This window comes from Rosa chinensis, chromosome 7, assembly GCF_002994745.2.
Source record: "Rosa chinensis cultivar Old Blush chromosome 7, RchiOBHm-V2, whole genome shotgun sequence".
Classification (NCBI taxonomy): domain Eukaryota; kingdom Viridiplantae; phylum Streptophyta; class Magnoliopsida; order Rosales; family Rosaceae; genus Rosa; species Rosa chinensis.
In genome coordinates, this window is record NC_037094.1 from 7,285,211 (window position 1) to 7,308,080 (window position 22,870).

Consider the following 22,870-nt stretch of genomic DNA (forward strand, 5'->3'; position numbering starts at 1 on the left):
ATATATATATATTTTTTTTTTTTAACACACCAAAACAACTTCGTTTTGGTGTTTTTAGAGTTTTGATTCATTTAGGTCGTGTTTTGTATATGAGCCAAGCCCCAAATCACTCAAACAACCTCCTTCTCCCCGACTCTTCACTCTCAATCCCAATCCCAATCCTTTAAAGTTGATAAAATCATGAAGAGCCCATAAGTTTTCTCAAGAATTTGGTTCTAAAGGAGGCTATTTACAGAATTGGAGCAAGATTTGAAGAGAGTTGGAGCGTTGCAGTTCGATTTGAAGAAAAGGAGTTCAAGGTATGATCATGGTTCGATCAACTTTCCTTGTTTTCTTTGGATGGTTTCGCGTTTCTTTGTTATGTGCAATTGGAATTGGAATTTGGACATCTATCATCTATGTATTCTTAATTTCTCACTGAATATAGTCACTGCTTTGATGAACCTGCTCTACACTTCCTCTTATAGTAACTATGATGTTCAACACATAGAGGCTTGAGTAGTATCTGTTACGGCAGACCTAGTTGTTTGTAGATATGTCTTGAATTTTCTGCATTTGCATTCAAGTTCCTCCCCTGTCCTACCATTTCTTCAGGGTAAAATTTGCAAGCTGAGAGTTTGAATCTTGAAGTAAAATTTATGTGAAGAAAAATGTTAATGTGGGGTATAAATTTAGCATATGATACCAATGTTGTTCATATATTCATATCCTAATGAATGGGAAATTTAGCACAAATTTTGGCCAATTCCTTAGGAATTATGTTCTTTATTCAGTAAGAAGTAGAAAATCATCTGATTATAAGTAATGCAGTAGAAAGGATATGAATTTCCCTTTAAAGAACATAGCTTGAAGCGTTTCTTTGGAAACATAGATTGCTCTTACTATATTACATTTGAAACTTTTGACCTCATCATTCCATATATCCTTATACTTAAATGCAGGATGACAGGAATATATACCACTAGAGCTGCTTTTCTGATCACTAACCAAGCACTTAATCATATCTCATTCTTTTCAAATAAAAATCACATTCTATAGATTTGCATGAAGATTGGTTGTTAGAATTTCTCAGATTCCTACTTGTGTTTAGATTCATCACGTTTTCTTTATTATTACTTCTTACTTCAAAGTAAATCACTCCATGTAAATATGATTCAAATTTATCTAATTCAAAAGTTGCAGCTTTTAATTAGCTTATGGTATAGCTTCTGTTTTGTTTTGTTTATGATTGGCATTGTCCTACTCCCACTTTAAATTGATAATTTGATATAAATTTTGAAATTGTGTAGGTACAATGAGTTCTAGTACTTGTTTATTATAAATGGATGACAATTTATAATGTTTTTTTGGTTACAATACATGTTCTGTATATAAGAATAGTTCTATACATAAATACATCTAATTTATATGTAAGGCTTACGCCTTAAGCCTCAGCCTTTTAAAACATTGATATATATATATATATATATATATATATATATCCTATCCAGATCGAGGTTATGGTTTAGGATTACTTTTCGGTCGCATATCCACATCTTGACCGTTCAGTTTTTAGGTACTAATATATAGATCACCTCTGCAAAATTTCAGCCAAATCGATGGTCGTTAAGGCATTGATAACTGCCATAAAGCTAGTACGGTTCAAGTTGGACAGATTCAGTTCGTCCATTGATTTAAGCGAGTTGGATACTTTAAAAATCATCAATTTGGCTGAAATTTTATAGAGATGATATATACATTAGTACCTAAAAACTGAATGGTCGAGGTATGGATATGCGACCAAAAAGTGACCATAAACTCCAACCTCGCACTTTAATTTCAGAGCGAGGCCTCGCTCTGGATAGGATATGTGTGTGTGTGTGTGTGTGTGTTCTATGGGGATTTGTTTTTCTGGGCCATGATTTTCTAAATTTGTTTTTAGAGTAAATTTGTTTGGTTCAAAATCATTTTTGTTTATTGAGTAAAATTTATTACAGGTAAATTTTCTTTTTGTATGATGATAGTCGAATTCATTATTTTTCTTTTTATGTCGTCGTGAAGGGGGTAAAGATGGTAAGCCATATTGTTCACAAAAGTTTCCTAATTCATATTTGGCTGTTTTCTTATATGATTTTACTTGGGAGTTTAATTTCATATCTATGCACATTTTCAATCCTTCTTTTTGAATAACTGTAATAATATTTCCATATGTAAGAGTATCATAATTAATGTGTCTTGTTTCATTACTTAAGACTTGTCTAATTTTGTGAGCAAATAGTTCGGGTAAACCATTGATGAATTTTTCTTTCCAGAAAGGTTGGTTACTATCATCTCTAAGCATAACTCTAGAAATAAAAACATCTTTATGCCATTTAAAATCGCCTAAGGTAGGACATCTGAGGTTACTAAGTTGATCATGGATTCTAGAGGTGATGTGACTAGGTGTACCTATGAAATGTTGAATGATTGTATAAAATAAGGTGTTGACAGCATTAGAAATTCCCATTCCAATGTTTTCATCGAAAATTGGGATTCCATCTTCATCATGTTTAACTGCTTGTTTAATGGCTGCTCTAAAATCGGGAATGAGATGTTTTTCCCACCAGGAATGAAGCATTCCTGTGAATCCTGGAAATGATATCAATAATTTCAGGCTAGCTGAAATTATGATTAGTGACATAACTATTGGCTGCAATGGACATGTGATGTAATTTGTTTAATATTTCTTGTTTTGATAAATTATCAATATTTCATTCGTAAGTTTTATTAGAAGAGACTGCAAATTGATTACTGGCATAATTAGTGGGTTGAATATTTAATGGAGGAACGACTTCAAAATCAGTAGTTGTGGGAGATGTTTGTTCTTCTTCATCTAAGACTGGTTGGGTGTCTACAATTTCTACATAACTGGGGTAACTAACTTGAGAGGTACTTTAAATATTTTTAATTTTTAATTTTTGTAATTCTTCTTCTAATTCTTTTATTCTAATATTTTTAATTTCTTTATCTAAATCACAGTCTTGTCTTGACATGGTTTCAGCGGATGTGGATCCGGCAAAAGAATGCCTGGAAGCTGTGAAAGAATGTCTTGATGATTGGCCTAATTCATGAATTCCAAGATTTTGACTTAATCTAGGATTATGAAAGTTGATTCTTACTGTACCATAATTATATTGTTGGATAGAGTTTAAATCAGATAAATTATGTTGTATGTTAATAGGTTAATTTTCACTAGTGAGAGACCATTCAGAAGGTAAATGGACATTTGACCATCTGATTGTGTGTGGAACTCTAATATTAGCATTTTCTTGACTGCTTTGAATTAAAAGAGTTTGATCTTTTGGGCTTTTACTTATGGCTTGAAAATTCATATTTGTACCAGTGACTTTATAATGGATTCTATAAATTAAGGCTAATGGTTGGGTTCCTTCGAGGACATTGTAACCTGAAGTTTTTATATTTAAGGTTAAGGATTTTAATATGTGGGGATCACTTAGGCTAATTGTGAAATCTGGGTAACAACATATATATATATATATATATATATATATATATATATATATAGATTGCCTAAATTGAAGCATTAGATTAATTTTATTTGCGTAAAATAGTGCATATATATGCCCCTACTCACTTCATTCAGGGATTGTTTCAAGAACTGGCATCCACCTTGTTGCTGCAGAATTATGCACCATAAGTCCATAACCATTAGTTTTCCATGTTTCTCTGATCTGAATTCTTAAGAGCACTTCCTCCACAGGTACCGCGCGTCTTGGATAATAATTCTTGACGCTGCTGCCTTGTTATGATCGCCTTTATTCTCTTTCTACACAAACTTGCACCATCAATTTCCATCAGATATATAAGAACAATCTATTGACTGGAGAGATTACATGCATGCATCCTCAACAACCCGAGGCCGCCTCTGCTTGTACCTCTCATTTTCACTCTCCACCCTCCAAGGAGCCTTAGAATTGTTTCTCAGTCCAGGAGTTGTTATATATGCAATTCCCCATATGACTATGAGTTTTCAGAGAATTAGGAGAGTGGGTGAGTTCAGCAAATTAACAAGGAGTGAGGCAAGCAAAGACGTTTTGGATTGCGCGGGTGGGAAAAGAGTAAGTAGTTTCAAGGGAACAAGCTAGTGATCAGATATAAACTACAACGTTTTTCTGTAGACGAAAAGTCTGTATGTTAAAAAATTTGAGTGTACGACTGCCTTTCTGTTACAAAAGGCTCATTAACCCTAGAACCAGATCGAATCCCACAAATTTTCTTACCACATAAAATGTCTTATATAGAAATTTACTTTTTAGAGTATGAAATGGTTGTGGTTCGTGACTCAAAAAAATGATGTATTGATCCCTCTAAATAAGAGCCCTATGCATCACCTAAACGTCATAGTTCCACGCCCTTTCATCTATGGAAATTAATGTTAATTTCTTCTGCCAGTATTTGACTAAATTCGATCTTGTGCCTTTTTGGTGCAACTTGGTTTGGGCCAACCCGACCGGGTCTGAATGCCCAACAAAATCCGAACGCAGCCCGGACTTGAACAATGCCACAACAAACTACTGTGGGCTTGGTGGATTGAATGTGACCAACAAACTAACTAATTAGCATAGGACTTTTCTCCACCTGAGCTAAACCAAGAGATGTGTTCTCCCTACTCCAGCATGGTGGATTAGTTTATAATCTAAAACCTTAAAATTAATTGGTGTAGGGTTCATTGCGTGAAAGATTGGCTCTTGATATTCCATTACTTGCCACTTGAAGACTGCTATTTATAGTTAAGAAGGCCTTCTGTTAGAACATTGCTTCTCACAGAATGAAAAACAGGCCGGTGAGTAATTATTTACCTAAATGTGTACGTAATTTACTTCCTCCCACGTACCATACAAGTAATCTGTCACTTTCATAATTTTTCATAGTTAAAACAAAACATCCAAATATTACAGTACTTTCAAGTTGTTGAATTGAAATTTCTTGTGGAAATTATTCTATGCACCGACGGTGTAAGTGACCCAACCCTTGTTATTTTATGCACCAACAGTGTAAATGATCTAATACTTATAAGATGATATCCACCCTTGATATTTTTAATTAATATTTTTATTAATAACCTAAGAGTGTATTTAATATAATCTAACCATCCATTTATGTCGGTGCAAGTGCACAAGTACATAACGGTGCACTGAATATGAATCCTCCCCTCAAGTTGTAACCCTTTTTTTGTTAGGTCGTTTACAAAAACTATTCACAAAGTCAATGAAAGATAACCCCTTATCCAAAAAAAAAAAAAAATGACAGATAATCCTAGCCATCTATAGAGCTGATTCACAGTCATATGTACATAATGTCATCTCCTTTGCACACCCTCTTCATTGCACCCAAATCCTGAGTTTGCTTCTATTGCTGGCTAGCTAGCTTCTTATTTTCCTTCTAAATTCCCCCTTCTTGGTATATATGCACTGGTTTTCATAGGAAAGATCACAAAGCCTTTAGCTTATACGCCTTTGCCAACATATAGAGAATACTCATATATATCAAGTTTAAGATCAACCAGACGCCAACATACAGATGGAGAGGACAACCGGAAAGGTGATCACTTGCAAAGGTAAGAGCTAGTTTCAGAAATGTATTTTGTTGAACACTTAATCTTACATGGCTGATATAAATGGTGGTCGATCATGAAGCTGCTGTTGTTTGGGGTCCTGAGGAGCCTTTTGTGATGGAACAAGTTCAAGTTGACCCGCCGCAGAAACTGGAGGTCCGAGTCAAGATCCTCTTCACCTCAATCTGTCACACTGATCTTAGTGCTTGGAAAGGAGAGGTATACATGCATGCCCATGAATCAAAGCTTTTACCTTTCTCCATTCAATAATGTTTTCTCACCTGACCTCTTGTCGGGCGCATACGACTCTTATGTTGTGAATTGCACATGCATTATGTATGAATAACCTAAGCGATCCGGATTAATTATCTGACAATGTAACCCGAATTGTGTGAGAATATAACATTTCTGTACTTAATTAATTTTCTTATTTTTGTTGTTGAAGAATGAAGCTCAACGAGCGTTTCCTCGAATTCTAGGTCATGAAGCAGCCGGGTAAGTCATAGATTTACACCGACACCATCTTACACACCAGCTTTAAAATATACCGAGAGTTTATAGCATGTCGATAGGAAATTCATATCCTTTATTTAATATTTTGATGAGCAGAATTGTTGAGAGCGTTGGTGAAGGTGTGACAGACATGAAAGAAGGGGATCATGTGATCCCTATTTTCAACGGAGAGTGCGGTTACTGCATCTGCTGCAGGCATCAGAAAACTAACATTTGCAACAACTTTGGAGTAAACCCAATGAAGAGGGTGATGAACAGCGACGGTAAAACAAGGTTCTCAATAATAACAAAGGAGGGTGACAAAAAACCCATATATCATTTTCTTAACACTTCAACCTTCAGCGAGTACACAGTTCTTGAGTCCGCTTGTGTTGTCAAGATTGACTCGGAAGCTCCCCTCAAGAAGATGACGTTGCTCAGTTGCGGTGCTTCAACTGGTATGTAATTACATAAGTGTTTGCCAAGAAATTATTTGGTGTATTAAAAATCATTTCGCTCAATTACAATCAAGAATTTTTGTGGGCGTGTCCTCGATTATGGTCCAAAATTAGAGAAAATAAAAAAGATTTCATCGAAACTTGATTGCGATCTTATGTATACAGATCTCACTTATCTGAAAATTTTATTCTTTAGGAGTTGGTGCTGCATGGAATACTGCTGATGTTCAACCTGGCTCAACAGTCGCCATTTTTGGTTTAGGTGCCATTGGACTTGCCGTGAGTTCGTTTCTTTTCATTTCTGTTTTGTCACTCATTTTCGGTTTCTCTTGCACGTTGGCCCATTTGTTGCGAGTTTCACGTGCTAAACAACATGTTCTGATACTCATAGATGTAGATTTTTAGCATTTAGGTTAGCCTAAGTTGCTAGAGAGAGTGATGAAGAATTAATATGAGGTTATATCTGGGATTCGTTTCTCTCCAGTATCACCGAAAGAAAAAAATTATAAAAAAAATCCATATTTTTTGCTGGTGAAGTTGCATGCATGCATTTGACGATTGAGGTATCAGGCTTTCAGCAGGTATGCGCTGGCCATTATACCAAATGATCGACTTGACTTGGAGTTTTATTATAGTGAAGATGCTGACTTTGGATGTTTACTAATTTACAAGCTGGGTACATATGTTTTTGTTATTAATTGTGAATCTATAATTCATGAAGCAGGATAAAAGAAAAGATGTTCTCACTTAACTTGGTGCAGACTTGACAAAAAAAAAAGAAAGAATAATAGTCTATAATCACAAGAATCATATTATTCTGTAAGATCTGACACGAATAATATATTATTATTTCCAAATCCCAACTGACTATTAATTGTGCTAGTCTTGATCAACTGGGGAGCCAAAGCTAATTCCTTTATTACCTAATTCAACTAGTCTTGATCACTTACCTAATTCCTTTATTATCCAATCATTTAACTAAATGAAAAATTTTGTGTCAGGTTGCTGAAGGAGCCAAAGCTAGAGGAGCATCTACAATAATTGGTGTTGACATGAACCCTAATAAATTCATCAAAGGTATTGGTATGCTCTTTTTTTTTTTTTAGATTCTTGTTTATTTATATAAGATATTAAAATATATATGCTAATTAGGTAAGTGCTATTCGCATGCTTTGTACTCCATTTTGTAATGTGGATATAGGCCAAGCAATGGGAGTCACAGATTTCATAGACACCCGCGACCCAGGAAAGCCTTTGCATGAGGTCAGTTCTATGTGTTCCAATAATGAATTCAACAATTGAATTCTCTATATTTATAGTTATTTTCTTCTTCTTCCGGACTGTAATTGAATTCAATTTATATTAACAATTCCTTGGCCGATATATATTGTTAGCAGAGAATCAGGGAAATAACAAAAGGAGGTGTGGACTATAGCTTTGAGTGTGTAGGAAACTCCGATGTTCTCCGGGAAGCCTTTCTTTCCACACATGAGGTACTTATTCTCTATAAAATGTATCTATGATTGTGAGTTTGTGACCATTAATTGACTAATTCTACATGGTGGTAATTACTTCAAGATAGTTAATTCGTTTAGTATCTCTTTTTAATTTATCTTTGAAGTGTTTTAGAGAAACGGGAATTGAGATAAAATTGTTATGTATTCTCATTGATAATAGAGGTCTCTTTATATAGAGGGTTACAATGCATAGAATCTGAATGATACAAGGAAATGTAATCATACATTGAATAGGAATATCTATATTCTTCTAATTAAACCATATTACCACTAGGTCAAGTAACCTAGAGTTTGGGCTAGACACACAAATAGGGATTTACTTGAACACTCCCCCTTGTGTCGCCCCAACGTGGTGCTCCTCTTGTTGCCTCATTAAAAACCTTGCTGAGTAACCAAAACCCTGTGGGACAAAAATAACCTCTGTCGAAGGGGAAAAAGAGCACAACATACCATTCACGTTTTGAGACCATACATGTAGACATCTCCCCTTGATGTCTGCATCTCCCCCTGATGACCACAGTCATGGGAGTTTGGATAACTTCCGCAAACGATGCTACCAGGCAATGACTTAGTGAGCAAGTCTGCTACACTGTCCCCATATTGAACCTAGTTCACTTTGATCTTGAGGAGAGTCTGTTGTTGCTGATTATGCTTGGTGTTGTTGCTTTTGATGTAGCCTTGCTTCAAAACAAGCAGCATTATCCTATATGCTCGTAGGCTCATCTGTGGTAGACTTCAAACCACAATTGTTCGAACATACGTAATTATAAATTCAATCCATATACATTCACGAACCAGTTTGTGAAGAGAAATAATCTTTGTATTGTTCGAAGATATAGCGACTAAGGTCTGTTCTGTAGACTTCCAAGATATCACGGTCTTTACCTATGGTGAACACTTAACCAGTTTGGGGATGACCTATGTATGGGTCAGAGAGACACCCAAGATCAGCAAAACATTTCAAAACACATGTCGTTTTGGGATGGGGATAGTGGATGCAGGCCACTGTTGGCGGCGTTCTAGTGTGTGATGGGTCCGAATCTATCGTCTCTCTTTAGGGAAAGAACAAGCCCATATCAATCGTACATCTCAAGTATTGAAAATATCTTTTACATCAATCTAATGGCGTCGCGTTGGCGCAAAGCTATACTTTAGCTAATAAGTTTACTGCAAATGAGATGTCTGGTCTTGTGCATTGAGTTAGGTACAATAATGCCCCTATTGTACTTAAGTAAGACACTCCTGCCTCTAGCACATCTTCGTCATCATCCTTCAGACGAATAGGATCCTTTTCAGGATCAAGACTACGAACGATCATGGGGGTGCTTGAAGGCTGACCTTGTCAACATGCCTAAGCATCTATCAACACAATACTCAAGTTCTAAATCGAGACATAATCGTGTTTTCCCAAAATCCTTCATCTCAAATTCAGATTTCAAGTGTTCAGCGGTTTCCCTTAACTCTTTAAGGCCTTCCTACGAAGATCATGTCCAACATGAACCGCGATAGAATCTGAAACTTGTTATGGAAACGCGCGGGCATATCCCATCCCAATCAAGTAGTCACTTTAGTGAGCATTTCAACCTTATTGCAAATGCGCTCCGTGGTCTAGAGCCACTTGACCTGGGTAAATGAAGTCCACCATGAACCTTCATGCATATTCTGTATGTAGATCCCCGTAGAGATACGTAGTGACCACATTCGTAAGTTACATGATCAGTTATTCGAAAACTACCAAACTGTTAGGGTAGTGAAGTGCAATGATATCCATTACGAGAGAATATGTCTCATCGTAGTCGATTTTAGGGCGTTTTGTGAGAAGCCTTGGGCCATAAGGCGAGATTGCCATCTATTTTTCTCATCACTCTTTCTAACGAAGACCCAATAGTCAATAGGTTTTATGTTAAGAGGTGTTGGCATCACTGACTTGAAAACCTTCCTCTTCATTAGAGAATCCAACTTAACCTGGATCGCATCTTTCCATTTATGCCAGATTTCTTTACGTTGGCATTCATTCATCAATGGAGCATGGTTCGATATCATCTGACTGATCAACAAACTCATGCGCAACGAAATGCGCAACTACATCATCAGTTACGATGGAGTTTCTATCCCACGTCTCATGTACACTAGTGTAATTTTCAAAGAGCTCTATATTCTCAGGAATATGTTCTGATGTAGAGGCGTCCCCCAACGATAACCATAACCCAGAAGATTCTCATGAGATGAATTTTGAGTCTAGGTGATCAAAGGATTGGAATGTGCCAAAGTATCATCCGAACTCACGGGCCTCCCACGCATCCTAGCTGGGGCCATGGCCTATAACATGAGAGTTCCACTCTCTTTGGCGCCATGCCTACATCAGTGTAGGGTGGCGCTACGTCCTCTCGTAGGGACGTCCGTCCTTGCAAGCATGTTTGCAGCATATTTGTGTAATCTTGTCACTTTAACAGGGATCGAGATGAGACATAGTGGGGACATGCCACTACAATTCATGTCGTTCCTGCTAAATATCTATATTCTTATCTCCCCCCTAACGACTGGAAGACTATCTCATCAAAGTGACATCCGTAAATCTAGCGGTAAGGAGATCGCCATGCAAGGGCATTAAGTGGCGGACGATTGTTGGAGTCTCAAATCCAACTGAGTTGCTCAATCATCTATAAGGACCCATTATAGAGGGTTGTGGCGGCGCAATTGGCACATAAATGACACACTCAAATATACGTAAGTACGATATTTGTACCCAGTCACTAGTTATAACGCAGAGGTAGATTGAGTGGCAGTGGGTCGTAGACGAATTAGCATATCTGTATGCGATATTGCATCATCCCAAGTGGATATAAGGAAAATTGTGTGCATTACCAATGTCCGAACTACCATCGTAGTCGTTTCTGCGAGACCAGTTGGGTGTGTTCATGGGAATATAATGTCCAACATTAGTCCCAATGCAATAACCATCGAAAGTCTTTGATGTAAACTCTCTAGCAATGTCAAATCCAATTGACTGAATAGCATGATTGACTTGATACACATTTACGCAAGCATACGTATCCTTGTCAAGATAGGGAGATATTATGCCCAAAGTTTATGGACCACGGGGATTAGTGGCTAGCCAACAATCCTTGGGTAATCCGAAATAAAGACACTTAGCAAACAAAGGAAAGAAAAAGAAATAAAAATGCTAATCTAAGGCACCAAGCCCTAGCAATGCTCGGCTTTGGTGAAAACTAAGAGCCTAGTGACGGCTATTTACAATGAGATAGAAATTGTCATTTGAAATTGTAACTAGTGACGACTATTTACAATGAGATAGAAATTGTCATTTGAAATTGTAATTGTAATTTTCTAAAAAGACTAAGTCAAAATCTAAATTAACAACAACAATTAAAAACAAAAATAAAAAATAAAAATAAAAGAGAGATAGATTTGGGTACTAGGGATCACTCTATAGCAATTTCAATGCAACAAACACATTTCACGCAAACAAACATATATTCATGAGAACCAAATCCCGTACTTAATGCCGGTTAAAGCCACTAAGTCGAATTTCCTTGAGGTGTATTCACATTTTCGGTTAGGACAAATATGAACTCTCTAACTCAAGAATTAGTACCTTATTAGGGCTACCAAAACATGAGCTAAAGGCGTAGAGCTCTAGAAATTAGAGATTTAAGCATGCAATAGTTACAACCTAAAATGTATTGATTACTTAGTTCTCTACCTAATGCCGGTTAAGGCCGCTAAGTCAATTTCTCTTATTTGGTATCTATTCTTCTGGTTAAGGCAAGAATGAACTCTCTAACCCTAATCATTATGCCTTATTAGGGCCACAACGTCTAGGATTAAAGGCGAAGGGCACAAGAAAATAGAAACTTAGACAATCATTCATTCTCGATTAAGCAACTACTTGACACACCACACTAATTACATGAAGCTAGTGAACAAAAGAACCACCAATTGTATCACACATCACAAATCTCAACACATAACAAAGAGAGTGGTTAATTCCCTAAATTCATGCATCAAGAACCAAGTAGCATAGTAATTAGAGTGCACCCATATGAAAATACATTATTTATCACTTGAAAAATATGTCAATTACATCAAAATTGAGCTAGAGTTAGAAACCCTAGCCCCCAAAAGTAACTACTCACAACCCATATTCATGAACATCAAAATTACAAAATTTAAATAGTAGAGAGTAGAGAAGTGTAGGAGAAAATAAGGATAGTCACAAATAGCTATGAAGCTAGCATAACTAGCCTTGAATTACAACCCCACAAATACCCAAATCTTGAATCTTGTAGAGATTGATCCCCTTGATGGATCCTTGAAACTTTGTGTGAGTAGTCCTTCAAATTTCAAAACAAAATAGAAAGAAAAGAGGAAAAATGAAGGAGAGGAGAGGTGAGTGAGAGCAGCCCAAGCCTGCCCCCAAGTGTGCGGTGTTGTTGTTAAGAGGAAGAGAGTCGTGATCCTGAGAAAGGATGAATCCATCAATTAAAAGGAGTGGCTGGTCGTGAGGAGAGAAATTGGATGAGTAATGAACGACTGTGATTAAAGAAGAAAAAGCAATGGTCGGTGTGGGTGGCTATGATTAAAGAAGAAAAAGCAATGGTCTTTTCTTTTCTTCCTGCTGCGTGTCACATGCTCATTGGTGGAGATGATTATATTAATTAAGTCATCTCTTCATTCTGTTTGCACAGCCCACGTGCCTCATTCTATAATTAAACAATTGTTTAATTAATTGAATATTGTTTAATTAATCCCTCTCAATATTTTTCTCTCTCTCTCTTTTGCTCCGGTCTTGACGCACCTCTGCCCAAATTATAGGGTGGTCGGTTTCCATCTCCTCGTTTGAGTTGACCATGGTTGACTTTTCGTCTTTTTGTCGATAACTCCAATTAACTCCACTTTTGCACAACTTCTTCCGAAATCTACAACTCCGCTTATTTCCTACAAGTAAATAAAAATGAATTAATTACATAGAAATTGACTTGAGGATTAACTTATTTTTAGTGCTTTAGATACAATTACATGCATAGAAATGTGTGTATCAATGATTCCGGGAGTGAGCCCGTTGTTATATGATATGTGCTAGGAGTATAGTATAAGCAGCATTTACAGGTGGACAATGGCACAACACGTGACCAGGGTGTTTGCGTGTCAACCAACATCATGAGATATTTAAACGTCCGCAAGTTAGTTGAACTAGTCCACAGAATCCCTACGGATTCTATGTAAGAACAGAAAGAATATCTTCATATCCTTTGCATAGGACTGTCTCAGTCCTAATTTCCCTAAGGAACGAGTTTTGTAAAACTAGCGAGAGGCTTTAGAAGCAACCAATGAGGATTTTGGTTGGGCTTAAGCGTCTGAAACGCTATTTGAAGTAAAGTTGGCGATTACAACATCACCTGGGGCGTCATCACCATAATGGACGCCATCCATGGTGTCATGGATAGGGACTACGCCAGCCCTAGGCTAGTGGTGGACGGAGGCGGTGCCCTAGGCAGTAGCATCGGTCACACTTAGTCCAGGAATCAACTTTTGATTCATGCTTCATTTCGCTCGAGAGAAAGGATGTCCATATGAAGTCTTTAGTGGACGGATCATCATATCAAGAGCAGGATGACCTATCCTACCTTGACAAAGTCAATATGTGTCTAAATCTAAGAGATCTTCTCTCATAACTTCATTGGATTTAATATCTCAAATAGTGACATAGAGTCCACTAGAGAGACACATAAACTTCTCTAAGATGTGTCTTTATTCACAATCATTAGAGGTATTGCAAAGGAACTCATTTCAGTTCTCTACACGCGTTTTCGCAAGGAATCCGTTGGCTATTCATAGGTGCGATTTGCTCTACAAGCGTAGAGAGTTTCTGTGACAGTAACCAAGGTGCCATTTGGAAAGGGGAACTTGGGCTATTCCATGTCCTTGAATTAATACTGATGGCCCAGCCATCGTAGTCACAAAGTCATATGCTCATAATCAAAATAGAGTCATAATGAAAAGAACTCAAAATTTTATTCATGAGCCAACGGAGTACATCATTGTCTCTTAACCATTAGGAGAATCTAATCCAAATGCAAGCTAATGCAAAACAAAGGTAGTCGTTTACTTCTTTCGGTAACTCCAAAATAAATATGACCAGATGAGTAGAGAGATGTCAGTGGAGCAAAGCTCGCTTAAGTACCACTTATCTCAAAACCTTCCTAGACATCATACTTATTTTGGATGAGCCTATGTGAAGAAAAACTAAACCAATGACATTTACTACAAAGTATATGACAATTGCCTATTACATCTCTTGGAAATATAAAGACTTAAACAGAATTGGCGATCTATTGATCCCAACCAAATTTGTAGTCTTCAACCATTCACTGTAAATCATCTTCTTGATCTTCTTGTTCTACATAGTGAGCTTCTCTTGCTTCACAATATGCTTTATAGGCGGTGACAATTTCTTCGATCACGAGCTCTACAAATGTATGCCCAATGACCGGATACTCCACATCGAGAACATATATCTCTTTGCTCAGACTCCATTGATTAAGGCACTTTGAAAGCATTATTTAGATGGCTCTTAGTGTTGGTGGCGCCACCAACATGGCCAGAGGCGTTGCCTCCCTCTCTTTTTCCACATTCACCTTTTTAGTTCCGTGTTCACCTATTTTGGCGTTACCTTCCCAAGTAGAGCGAGTATATGGACTAGAGCGTCCAGAAGTATCCCTAAGATTAGGGTTTCGCTCTTGGAGCCCTCTCTTAGGGGCGCGACTAAAATTGGATTCTGGAATATGCTATGTTTCCTCATATCTCGAATTGTAGTTCTTCACAAGGATGTTGTCATGGTTTTCAGCGACATTCATAGCTCCAATAAGCTCATGAAACCTTATGATCGGTCCTGCAGTAACATCGATTCTATAGTTTTTAGCAACCATCAATGCAGAGACGGGGAAGGTAGAGAGAGTCTTCACAATCAACATCGCATCTGTGATCTCTTTACCACAGAATTCCATTAAGGATTTAATGCGAAGTGCTTCCGAGTTGTAGTCAAGAACTGACTTGAAATCACAGAAGCGGAGGCTATGTCATCTCACTTCTAGGTCAGGAAACAGGGAGTCACGAACGTTGCCAAATCTTTCTTCGAGTGAGACCCACATCCTACTAGGGTTTTCTTCATTCATACACTTGTACTGGAGCGAATCATCCATATGACGAGTCATTAGGATGACGACTTTTGCCTTATTTTCCTCTAAGACCGCTCTATTTGATTCCAAAGCTCGAGCTTGCTCAATAGTTAGCACAACCTGGCTAGGCAACGGCGCCAAAAATTGATGCGCCTTTTGGGAAGCAAGCGCATAATTTAACCCTGAAATACCGTTAGTAGTATAAGCAAATAGGGATCGTTCTATTCCGGGGATTGAGGGTACACCTGTCATTGTCAAACAATTAAACAATTAAAATTAAAACAAAGTATAATATTTACAAAGATATAACAAAATATATACATATTTACGAAAAGGGGGGATTTTGTTTTTGGTTTTTTCGAAAATAAAACTAAGTTAACAAAACAATTAAAATGCAAAAACATAAAAATACAAATGGAATGAGAGAACAAAGATCAAAAACCGAAACTTAAGATTAAAATTGATTCAAACCCTAATATTGTTCATCTAAGTCATGAGAGAGGAGTTGATCATGTGAAACGTTAAAAGCAAACAATTTCCCATATTTTACTTTTCAATGCTAATTAATCTAAGTGAAAGCACAAAGACTAATCCTATCAAACATGCATTCAAGCCCTAGAAAGCTAGTCAATCATAACATGTTCAACGCATTACACATAGAGAAAGGCTATCAACTCAAGTGTACAACTTAGTATGGAAAAGTCCACCTAATTGCAATTCTCTTTAATTAAATTCGATCTTTGTACAAAACCTTTACTACTTTGATTCAAGTTTACACAAAACGAAAAGTCGATTTCATGTTCTTAAACCTAGCAACAATCATGCATAAATCCTATAAGTGTCGACCCAAATAAGATTAATACACAAAGGATATCTATAACGCAAATTTAATTAAACAAACCCACATAAGCAACTCTTGAAGAACAATAATATGAATCTGAAAATTCTCAATTAATCATAAAAATTCCAGAAATTAATATTTGTTCAAACACATGTGTCAACTAGAACAAAACCAACGAAATCAAAGCAAAGGTTACAAAGGAGAATCGGATTACACCGTGAGATGGAGATGGTGATGAACGATTGATGTGGTGGTCTCTTGAATCTCGAAAGCAAGCTTCAAGGATGGAGATGGATGATGGATGCTCACGGCTATGCTTCTTCTCCCTTGGCCTTGCTTGAACTCGTGGAGATGACTAGAGGATGGAGAAACTCACGGCTATGCTAAGAAGATTTTCTGATTTTTTCTAAAGTGTAAATTGTAAAGGAGCGGACCCTTGACGTTGAGAAAAGGGGAGAATATATAGGGGCACGGCTATGGTTCTCCAAGCAATCAGAAATTTCCACATCACTTCAACCAATGGTATGATGCCAAGTAAGCCTTGTGATGTGGTCCAACCAATCGTAGAATGCCAAGTAAGCCTTGGTGTGTCATCTAACCAATCAAAACTCTCCAAATTAATTCCCTAAATTCCTTTAATATATATCCTTGCCGAAATTATATAAGGATTTTCTGATTTTCTTCATTAATTTCGGCCAAGAATATCTTAGGAGAGAGTAATTGCCGAAATTCCATAAATAAATTCTGATTTGCTTCACCAATTTCGGCCACAAATATCCTTGGGAAAGTAATTGCCGAAATTCCATAAATAAATGCTGATTTGCTTCACCATTTTCGGCCAAGAATATCTTTTTGCCCTTAAAAATCTCCCTTGAATTACTCCAATCAAAATCTTCAATTATATTTTCAGATTTTCATGTTGCCTCCTCCTTTTCCTCTTTGTATTTTACGGCAAACACATATATATTCTCCAAAAATATCTCTCATGTGTCACAAACCCTAATTTCCATGGGCCTTTATCCATTTGCCGAAATCCATAACCTCTTGAGAGTTCTTGGGCCTTTGTGCGTCACCTTCAAGCCATGTCATCTTCTAATGTCTTCAAGAAGCTTCTTTCAATGCCATGACACTTCATTTTTCTGCTTTCCTTCTTGGTTGACTCAAGAGTCTTATTTTGGCAGGGTTTCCTCTTCTGGACAAGGTTTCCTGGTTGAACCAGGAAAACTTCATTTCTTCTTTTCAGCTTATTTATGCAGCCCTTTGTATCTCATTTTGTCTCCTTCCAACATTGGCGAGCTCCTCTTTCCATTTGTGAGTTTATTTCCACTTTTTAGCTCCGAGGTCCTGAAAATAGAAACTAGTAAGAAAAATAGAAACTTTCCTAAAATGAAAAATGGTAACTTTCCTAAACTAAAAATGGGAAACTTTCTAAAAATGAAAAATAGAAACTACAAAAATGGAAACTTTCTACAAATAGGAACTTTCCCATTCAAAGAATGGAAACTTTCCTAAACAGGGTTTTATTAAGGAAATAATGCAGAAAATGTAGGGAAAAGCAGTTAAAACGTCGCATTAAAATGCTCCTATCAGCTAGGCTCGAGAATCGTATCCAAGATTTCATCAGCCTTGAGATGCTGTCGGACATCACGAACCCACCTGTGATATCCAGAGCCAGTTGTTCCCAATGGAGCAAAGTCCAATTTGTTCAGGTTACTCATCCTGAAAGAAAACAAGAAATTAGGGTTAGTTTCGGAGCATAACAGGCTACCACGAAAACATATAAAATTTCTGAGCGTAGTTGCTCCCAAGAAATTATGAATTTCTGAGTGTAATCGCTTCCAAGAAATTTAATTCCAAGAGATATTGGATTAGATTAAAACAATGACGTAAGTGGTCGATCGTAAATTCTCTACAAACTCTAAGTTTGGAGATCTCAACAAGCTCCAAATTTCGAGTGAGCGCGAACCCCCACAGTTCGGCTTAATTAGGTCTCCCCTATGATGAAGAAATGAGGGTACGTAGATGAAGGGAGTTTGCAAGTCCCCGAGAAAAAGAAGAGAAATTGAAATAAAAACTCAAAAACGGGAACTTTTAGTAAAAGTTACCTCGAAATAGATCGCCGGAAATTTGAACGGAAAAAGTCACCAGAAAAGTGACAAGAAACGGTCAACCGGAGTTGACTGGTGCTGACGTGACAGTGGATCCCTGCTGCTTATGTGGTGTTGCTGATGTGGCAGTGGCTGGGCTTTGACTTCTTCTAGGCTTGACTTTTTCTGGGTTTTTGACTCTGGGCTTAACTTCTTCCTTATTTTTTCTTTTTCCTTTTCTTCTTCTACGTGGGCCGCGTCCCCTTGTTTTTCCTTCTATTTTTCTTCTTCTTCTTTTGTGTGCGCCGCGTCCCATTTTTTTTTTTTTCTTCTTCTTCCCAGCACGTGGGCTACTCCTTCTTTCTCTCTGTTTTTTTTTTCTTCTCCTTCTTCTGCCCAACATGTGGGCTGCTCCGTCTTATTTTTTCTTTGTTCTTTTTTTTGTTTCTTCTGCCAATGTGAGCCGCTTCATTTTCTCTTTCTTTGCTGCCTCTAAGCGTTTTTTATTTTTTTCTGCCTTTGAGCATCTTCTTCTTCTAGTTTTTTTTTTTTTTTTTTTTTTTTTTTTTTTTTTACAGCAGTGCTGCTACGTTGGTGTGGGGGAAGTGCAAGTGAGGCCGGTAACTGGGCTCCTGAGATTGAAGGCTACGATATTAAGGATATTAAGGTTTTAGGGTTATGGCTTCGTGCTGATAACGTGTTTTAGAGAAACGGGAATTGAGATAAAATTGCTGTGTATTCTCATTGATAATAGGGGCCTCTTTATATAGAGGATTATAATGCATAGAATCCGAATCATACAAGGAAAAGTAATCATACATTGAATATGAATATCTAAATTCTTCTAATTAACTATTACAACTAGGTCAAGTAACCTAGAGTTTGGACTAGACACACAAATAGAGATTTACTTGAACATGAAGTAATTTATCAAAACACGGTGTTTTAACTTTTATCTTTTTTAGAGCTTATGCCCATTGGCTCCTAAGCTTCTTTAAACAGTTTACAAACATCTTACCCTATACCTCGAAGAAAATTCGAAAAGTACTTGAAATTACTTGGCACCTTTTCATTTCATAGAATGTTTCCGATTATTACTGTAGACCATTTTTTTTTTCTAAATGTTATTGTAGGGATGGGGGTGTACTGTGATATTGGGAATTCATGCAACACCAAAAATGCTTCCCCTCCATCCAATGGAGTTGTTTCATGGTCGAGGAATTATTGGATCTGTATTTGGAGGCTTCAAAGGGAAGAGCCAACTCCCCCGTTTTGCCAAAGAATGCATGCAAGGGGTTAGTATATAACGTTCCACTATTCTCTCTCAGTTTAATACAGTACATGTTCATTTCCAATTCTGAACAAATTGTTATCTCATCAGGTGGTCGATTTAGACGAGTTCATAACACATGAGCTTCCCTTTGAGAAGATAAATGATGCGTTTAAGTTGCTCGTTGAAGGCCAGTCACTGAGATGCGTTCTACACCTGTGAGCCTCAGTTTCACTTTCGCAGTTTCATGGTCGACCCTGATTGCCTGATTGCATATGCTGGTGTTTATGGATCATGCACTTCAGTTTGGTTAAGTTGGGCGTGAATTGACTCAAAGGTTTCTCACCTTTGTGTTGAAGTTCAAACATATAATATTGTAATTGTGATGATGTACTTTCTTTTAACGAATCGTTCTGATGTATAAATTGATTGTATAGCACTTGGCTTGCACGACACGACTATTTACTTATTTAGTCGTTCTATCTAAATAAGAAGCAAAGGAAAATTTCTACATCAATGCCTTGGAATTGAACTTTCTAAAGTAAGAAAAGGTTGTGGTTCATGACTAGTATGATGGAAGATGCAGCTGCTAATGATGTATCAGACTCATCATATATAAAGGTCATATTCTCGGTTTCACACACCTTCCTTCTAGACAAATATATGTTCATTTCTGATTTCTTCCTCTAATATTTGATCCCAAATGGCTATGCCCTTTTCTAGAACAACATTGTTGGATTCTTACTGAGTTTTTGGGCTCCTTGACTAGGGTGCAACTTGAGCCAACATTGTGAAAAAGAAGATTTCCAGTTGCAGCCCAAACCAAATCTGATATAGCAAATTTGAGTTTTAGTCTATACAAAAGAGATAATTTAATTGGTTGAGATTTATAAGATAAAATTTGATAGGGTGGTTCTAGTTAGACCTCTAAATTTGCTATTTGGACCTCCCATACTTAGTACACCTCTAGCTTACTTTTTAAAATACTTGAAAAACTAAGTAGACCTCCTTATTTTTACCAAAACACCCTTGAACATGAAATACAACAATCAGTTACTCTATTTTTTATCTCTATTTTCAACCACGAGAAGAATAATGAATCAAAATCACATGATATTGCTCTCTTATGAGTAGGTCTCTCCTCCACCAAAATTAATCAGAGGGTTGGTTCTCGATCTTGATATGTTGCTGGAATTCCTCTGAATTTGCTAAAAGAATGATTTCAAGGGTTTTGGGTTAGAAGATCGAGTAATAACTATATCACAATATTCAATAAATTAAGGATTAATTTCAGTTTACCCCCTGAACTTTGGGGGTGACATCATTTCACACCCCCCCGACTCTCAATTTCAATTATTTACCCCCTAAACTTTCAAATTTTCGCCTTCCGTGCCCAATCTTTGATTCTCCGTCCAAATTGGACGTTAAATCTAAATGTTGAGGGCTGAAATGGTCATTTTCACACAAATTTGCCTCCAAAATTGAAAAGTTTCTGCACTAACTTAATCTATTACATATATACAAAGATTTGCCTCCAAATTTTGAACTTTTTCTGCCAAATTCTGATAAGTACTAAAAATCTGCAAAATAATAAATGGGAAGCATATTAAGGGAAATTGCAATACCAAAAACATGATAAGTACAAATGGGAAACATATATGTGAAAGAACAAATCTGCAGTCACAAACAAAGACACATTTGAAAGGATAGTCTTCATATAGTTGATAGAATAAACTAGAGCATATATTTGTCTTTGTCTTGAGCATTAGCATCCTAATGGATGAAGATCAGTACATGACATCCATAAAACCAAAAAAAAAACAAAGTTGCTTTGGGTTTTAGCTCTAATCCTCTTGTCAAAAAATTAGAGCTAGCAACCAAGAGACACAGCTCGAGGTTGCACAAAAGACAACAACATAAACAAACCTGATATGATAAAGACAACAACATACAGTGCTAAAGCTTAATTTTTTCCATCCTTTTGTCTAATTCTGGTAGATGACCGAGTGGGTGCTGCTTGCCTAGATGATGAAGGCTTAGGGGGAGGGTTTGACCTTGTCGGAGCAGGAGCTGTAGCTTTTGACATTGCTGGAGCAGAAGCAGAAGTTGTCGAAGCTGTTGCAGGTCTACCCTTTGATCCTCTTGACACATTTGATCCTCTTGTTGCTGCTGCCTGTTGTGCCTTCTTTGCATCTCTCTTTTTCTATAAGAAGATATACCAATACACATAAACCAAGTGTCCAAAAGCATTGGTTACAAACCAGAAGAACAAAATAGACCAAAAGCACAATCTATGTAACAAGTGTGTGCAGCATTGAATAGAACTTTACCTTTCGCTTTTCTGCCTTCAGTCGTTCCTTCTTCCTCAACTCATTTTTACTCACTGGTCCATTTTTCTTAATGTTGGTCTGCAACACATATATACACACATATGAACACAGATCAAAATACACAAATATACACACCAATAACCATAATTCACAATTTCATAATGTAAAAAAGTTCATACCTGAGTTTCAGATGTGGATGCATCCAACTTTCTCTTCTTGCTACTGCTTGTTGAGGTCTTATCCTTGGGTGGCAAGTGTCTATGACAGGACTTCACATTGTGACCAAGTTGTTGACAGTTGCTGCACTTAAGGGACCTTTGAACTCGGCCAAGTTTGATGGCACCATTGGTTGCCTCCTTCTCATATGCATCCTTGATCCGCTTTGTCCTTGGTCTCCCTGGTTGCCTTATGTACTGTGGGGGAAGGATTGGGGGTTCTGCACTCTTAGACCACAATTCCATACCATTTATAGGTTTGATTGGGTTGGCATAAATGACCATGTATGTCTTCTTCAAGTAGCACTGATCCATATACTCTTCAGGGGCATGTCTCATATAATGTATTGTTGAAACTGCTTGTTTACAAGGGATGCCAGTTAAATCCCATCTTCTGCTTGCACAAGTGTGGGCTTCAAGGTTCACCACATACTTGCTGCCTCCTATGCTTGCAACTTCAATTTGTGGCCCACATGATCCAGTAGGTATGCAATCAGTTGCAGCCTTGAGCTTGTTTTTCTCCAATATCTCCCTAGGTTTGGGGCAGATTGTATCTTCATGTTTCAACATCTTATCCCTCCTCACATGGATCCTCCTCATCAGCTTAACCCTTATTTCTTCAAAACAGCTCACAATTGGCTTCTTTCTTGCTAGTACAATGAATGCATTGAAGCTCTCCGACAAATTATTCAAGAGGATGTCACACTTCAGGTGTGTTCTGAAATGTGTTCTAGACCAGTGCTTGGCTGGCCTATCAGGAACTACAAACAAGATAAAGATTCTTAAGTAAAATTGAAATGAACACTAAAACTGAATAAACTAAAGTACACTTAAAATAAACACAACTTCACTTACGCATTAGCCATTC

At 37.2% G+C, this 22,870-nt stretch overlaps 1 protein-coding gene across 1 annotated transcript; it reads left to right on the top strand.

The window, feature by feature from the left end:
• The first annotated feature begins 5,362 nt into the window (after positions 1-5,362).
• On the top strand, positions 5,363-19,960 carry LOC112180414 (alcohol dehydrogenase-like 3). The gene is made up of 10 exons (XM_024318964.2): positions 5,363-5,596; positions 5,676-5,812; positions 6,039-6,088; positions 6,203-6,543; positions 6,740-6,822; positions 7,545-7,620; positions 7,745-7,806; positions 7,941-8,036; positions 19,321-19,482; positions 19,569-19,960. The coding sequence occupies exons 1-10, from the start codon at positions 5,560-5,562 to the stop codon at positions 19,677-19,679; spliced, it is 1,155 nt and encodes a 384-aa protein (XP_024174732.1). The 5' UTR covers positions 5,363-5,559; the 3' UTR covers positions 19,680-19,960.
• The last annotated feature ends 2,910 nt before the right edge of the window (positions 19,961-22,870 follow it).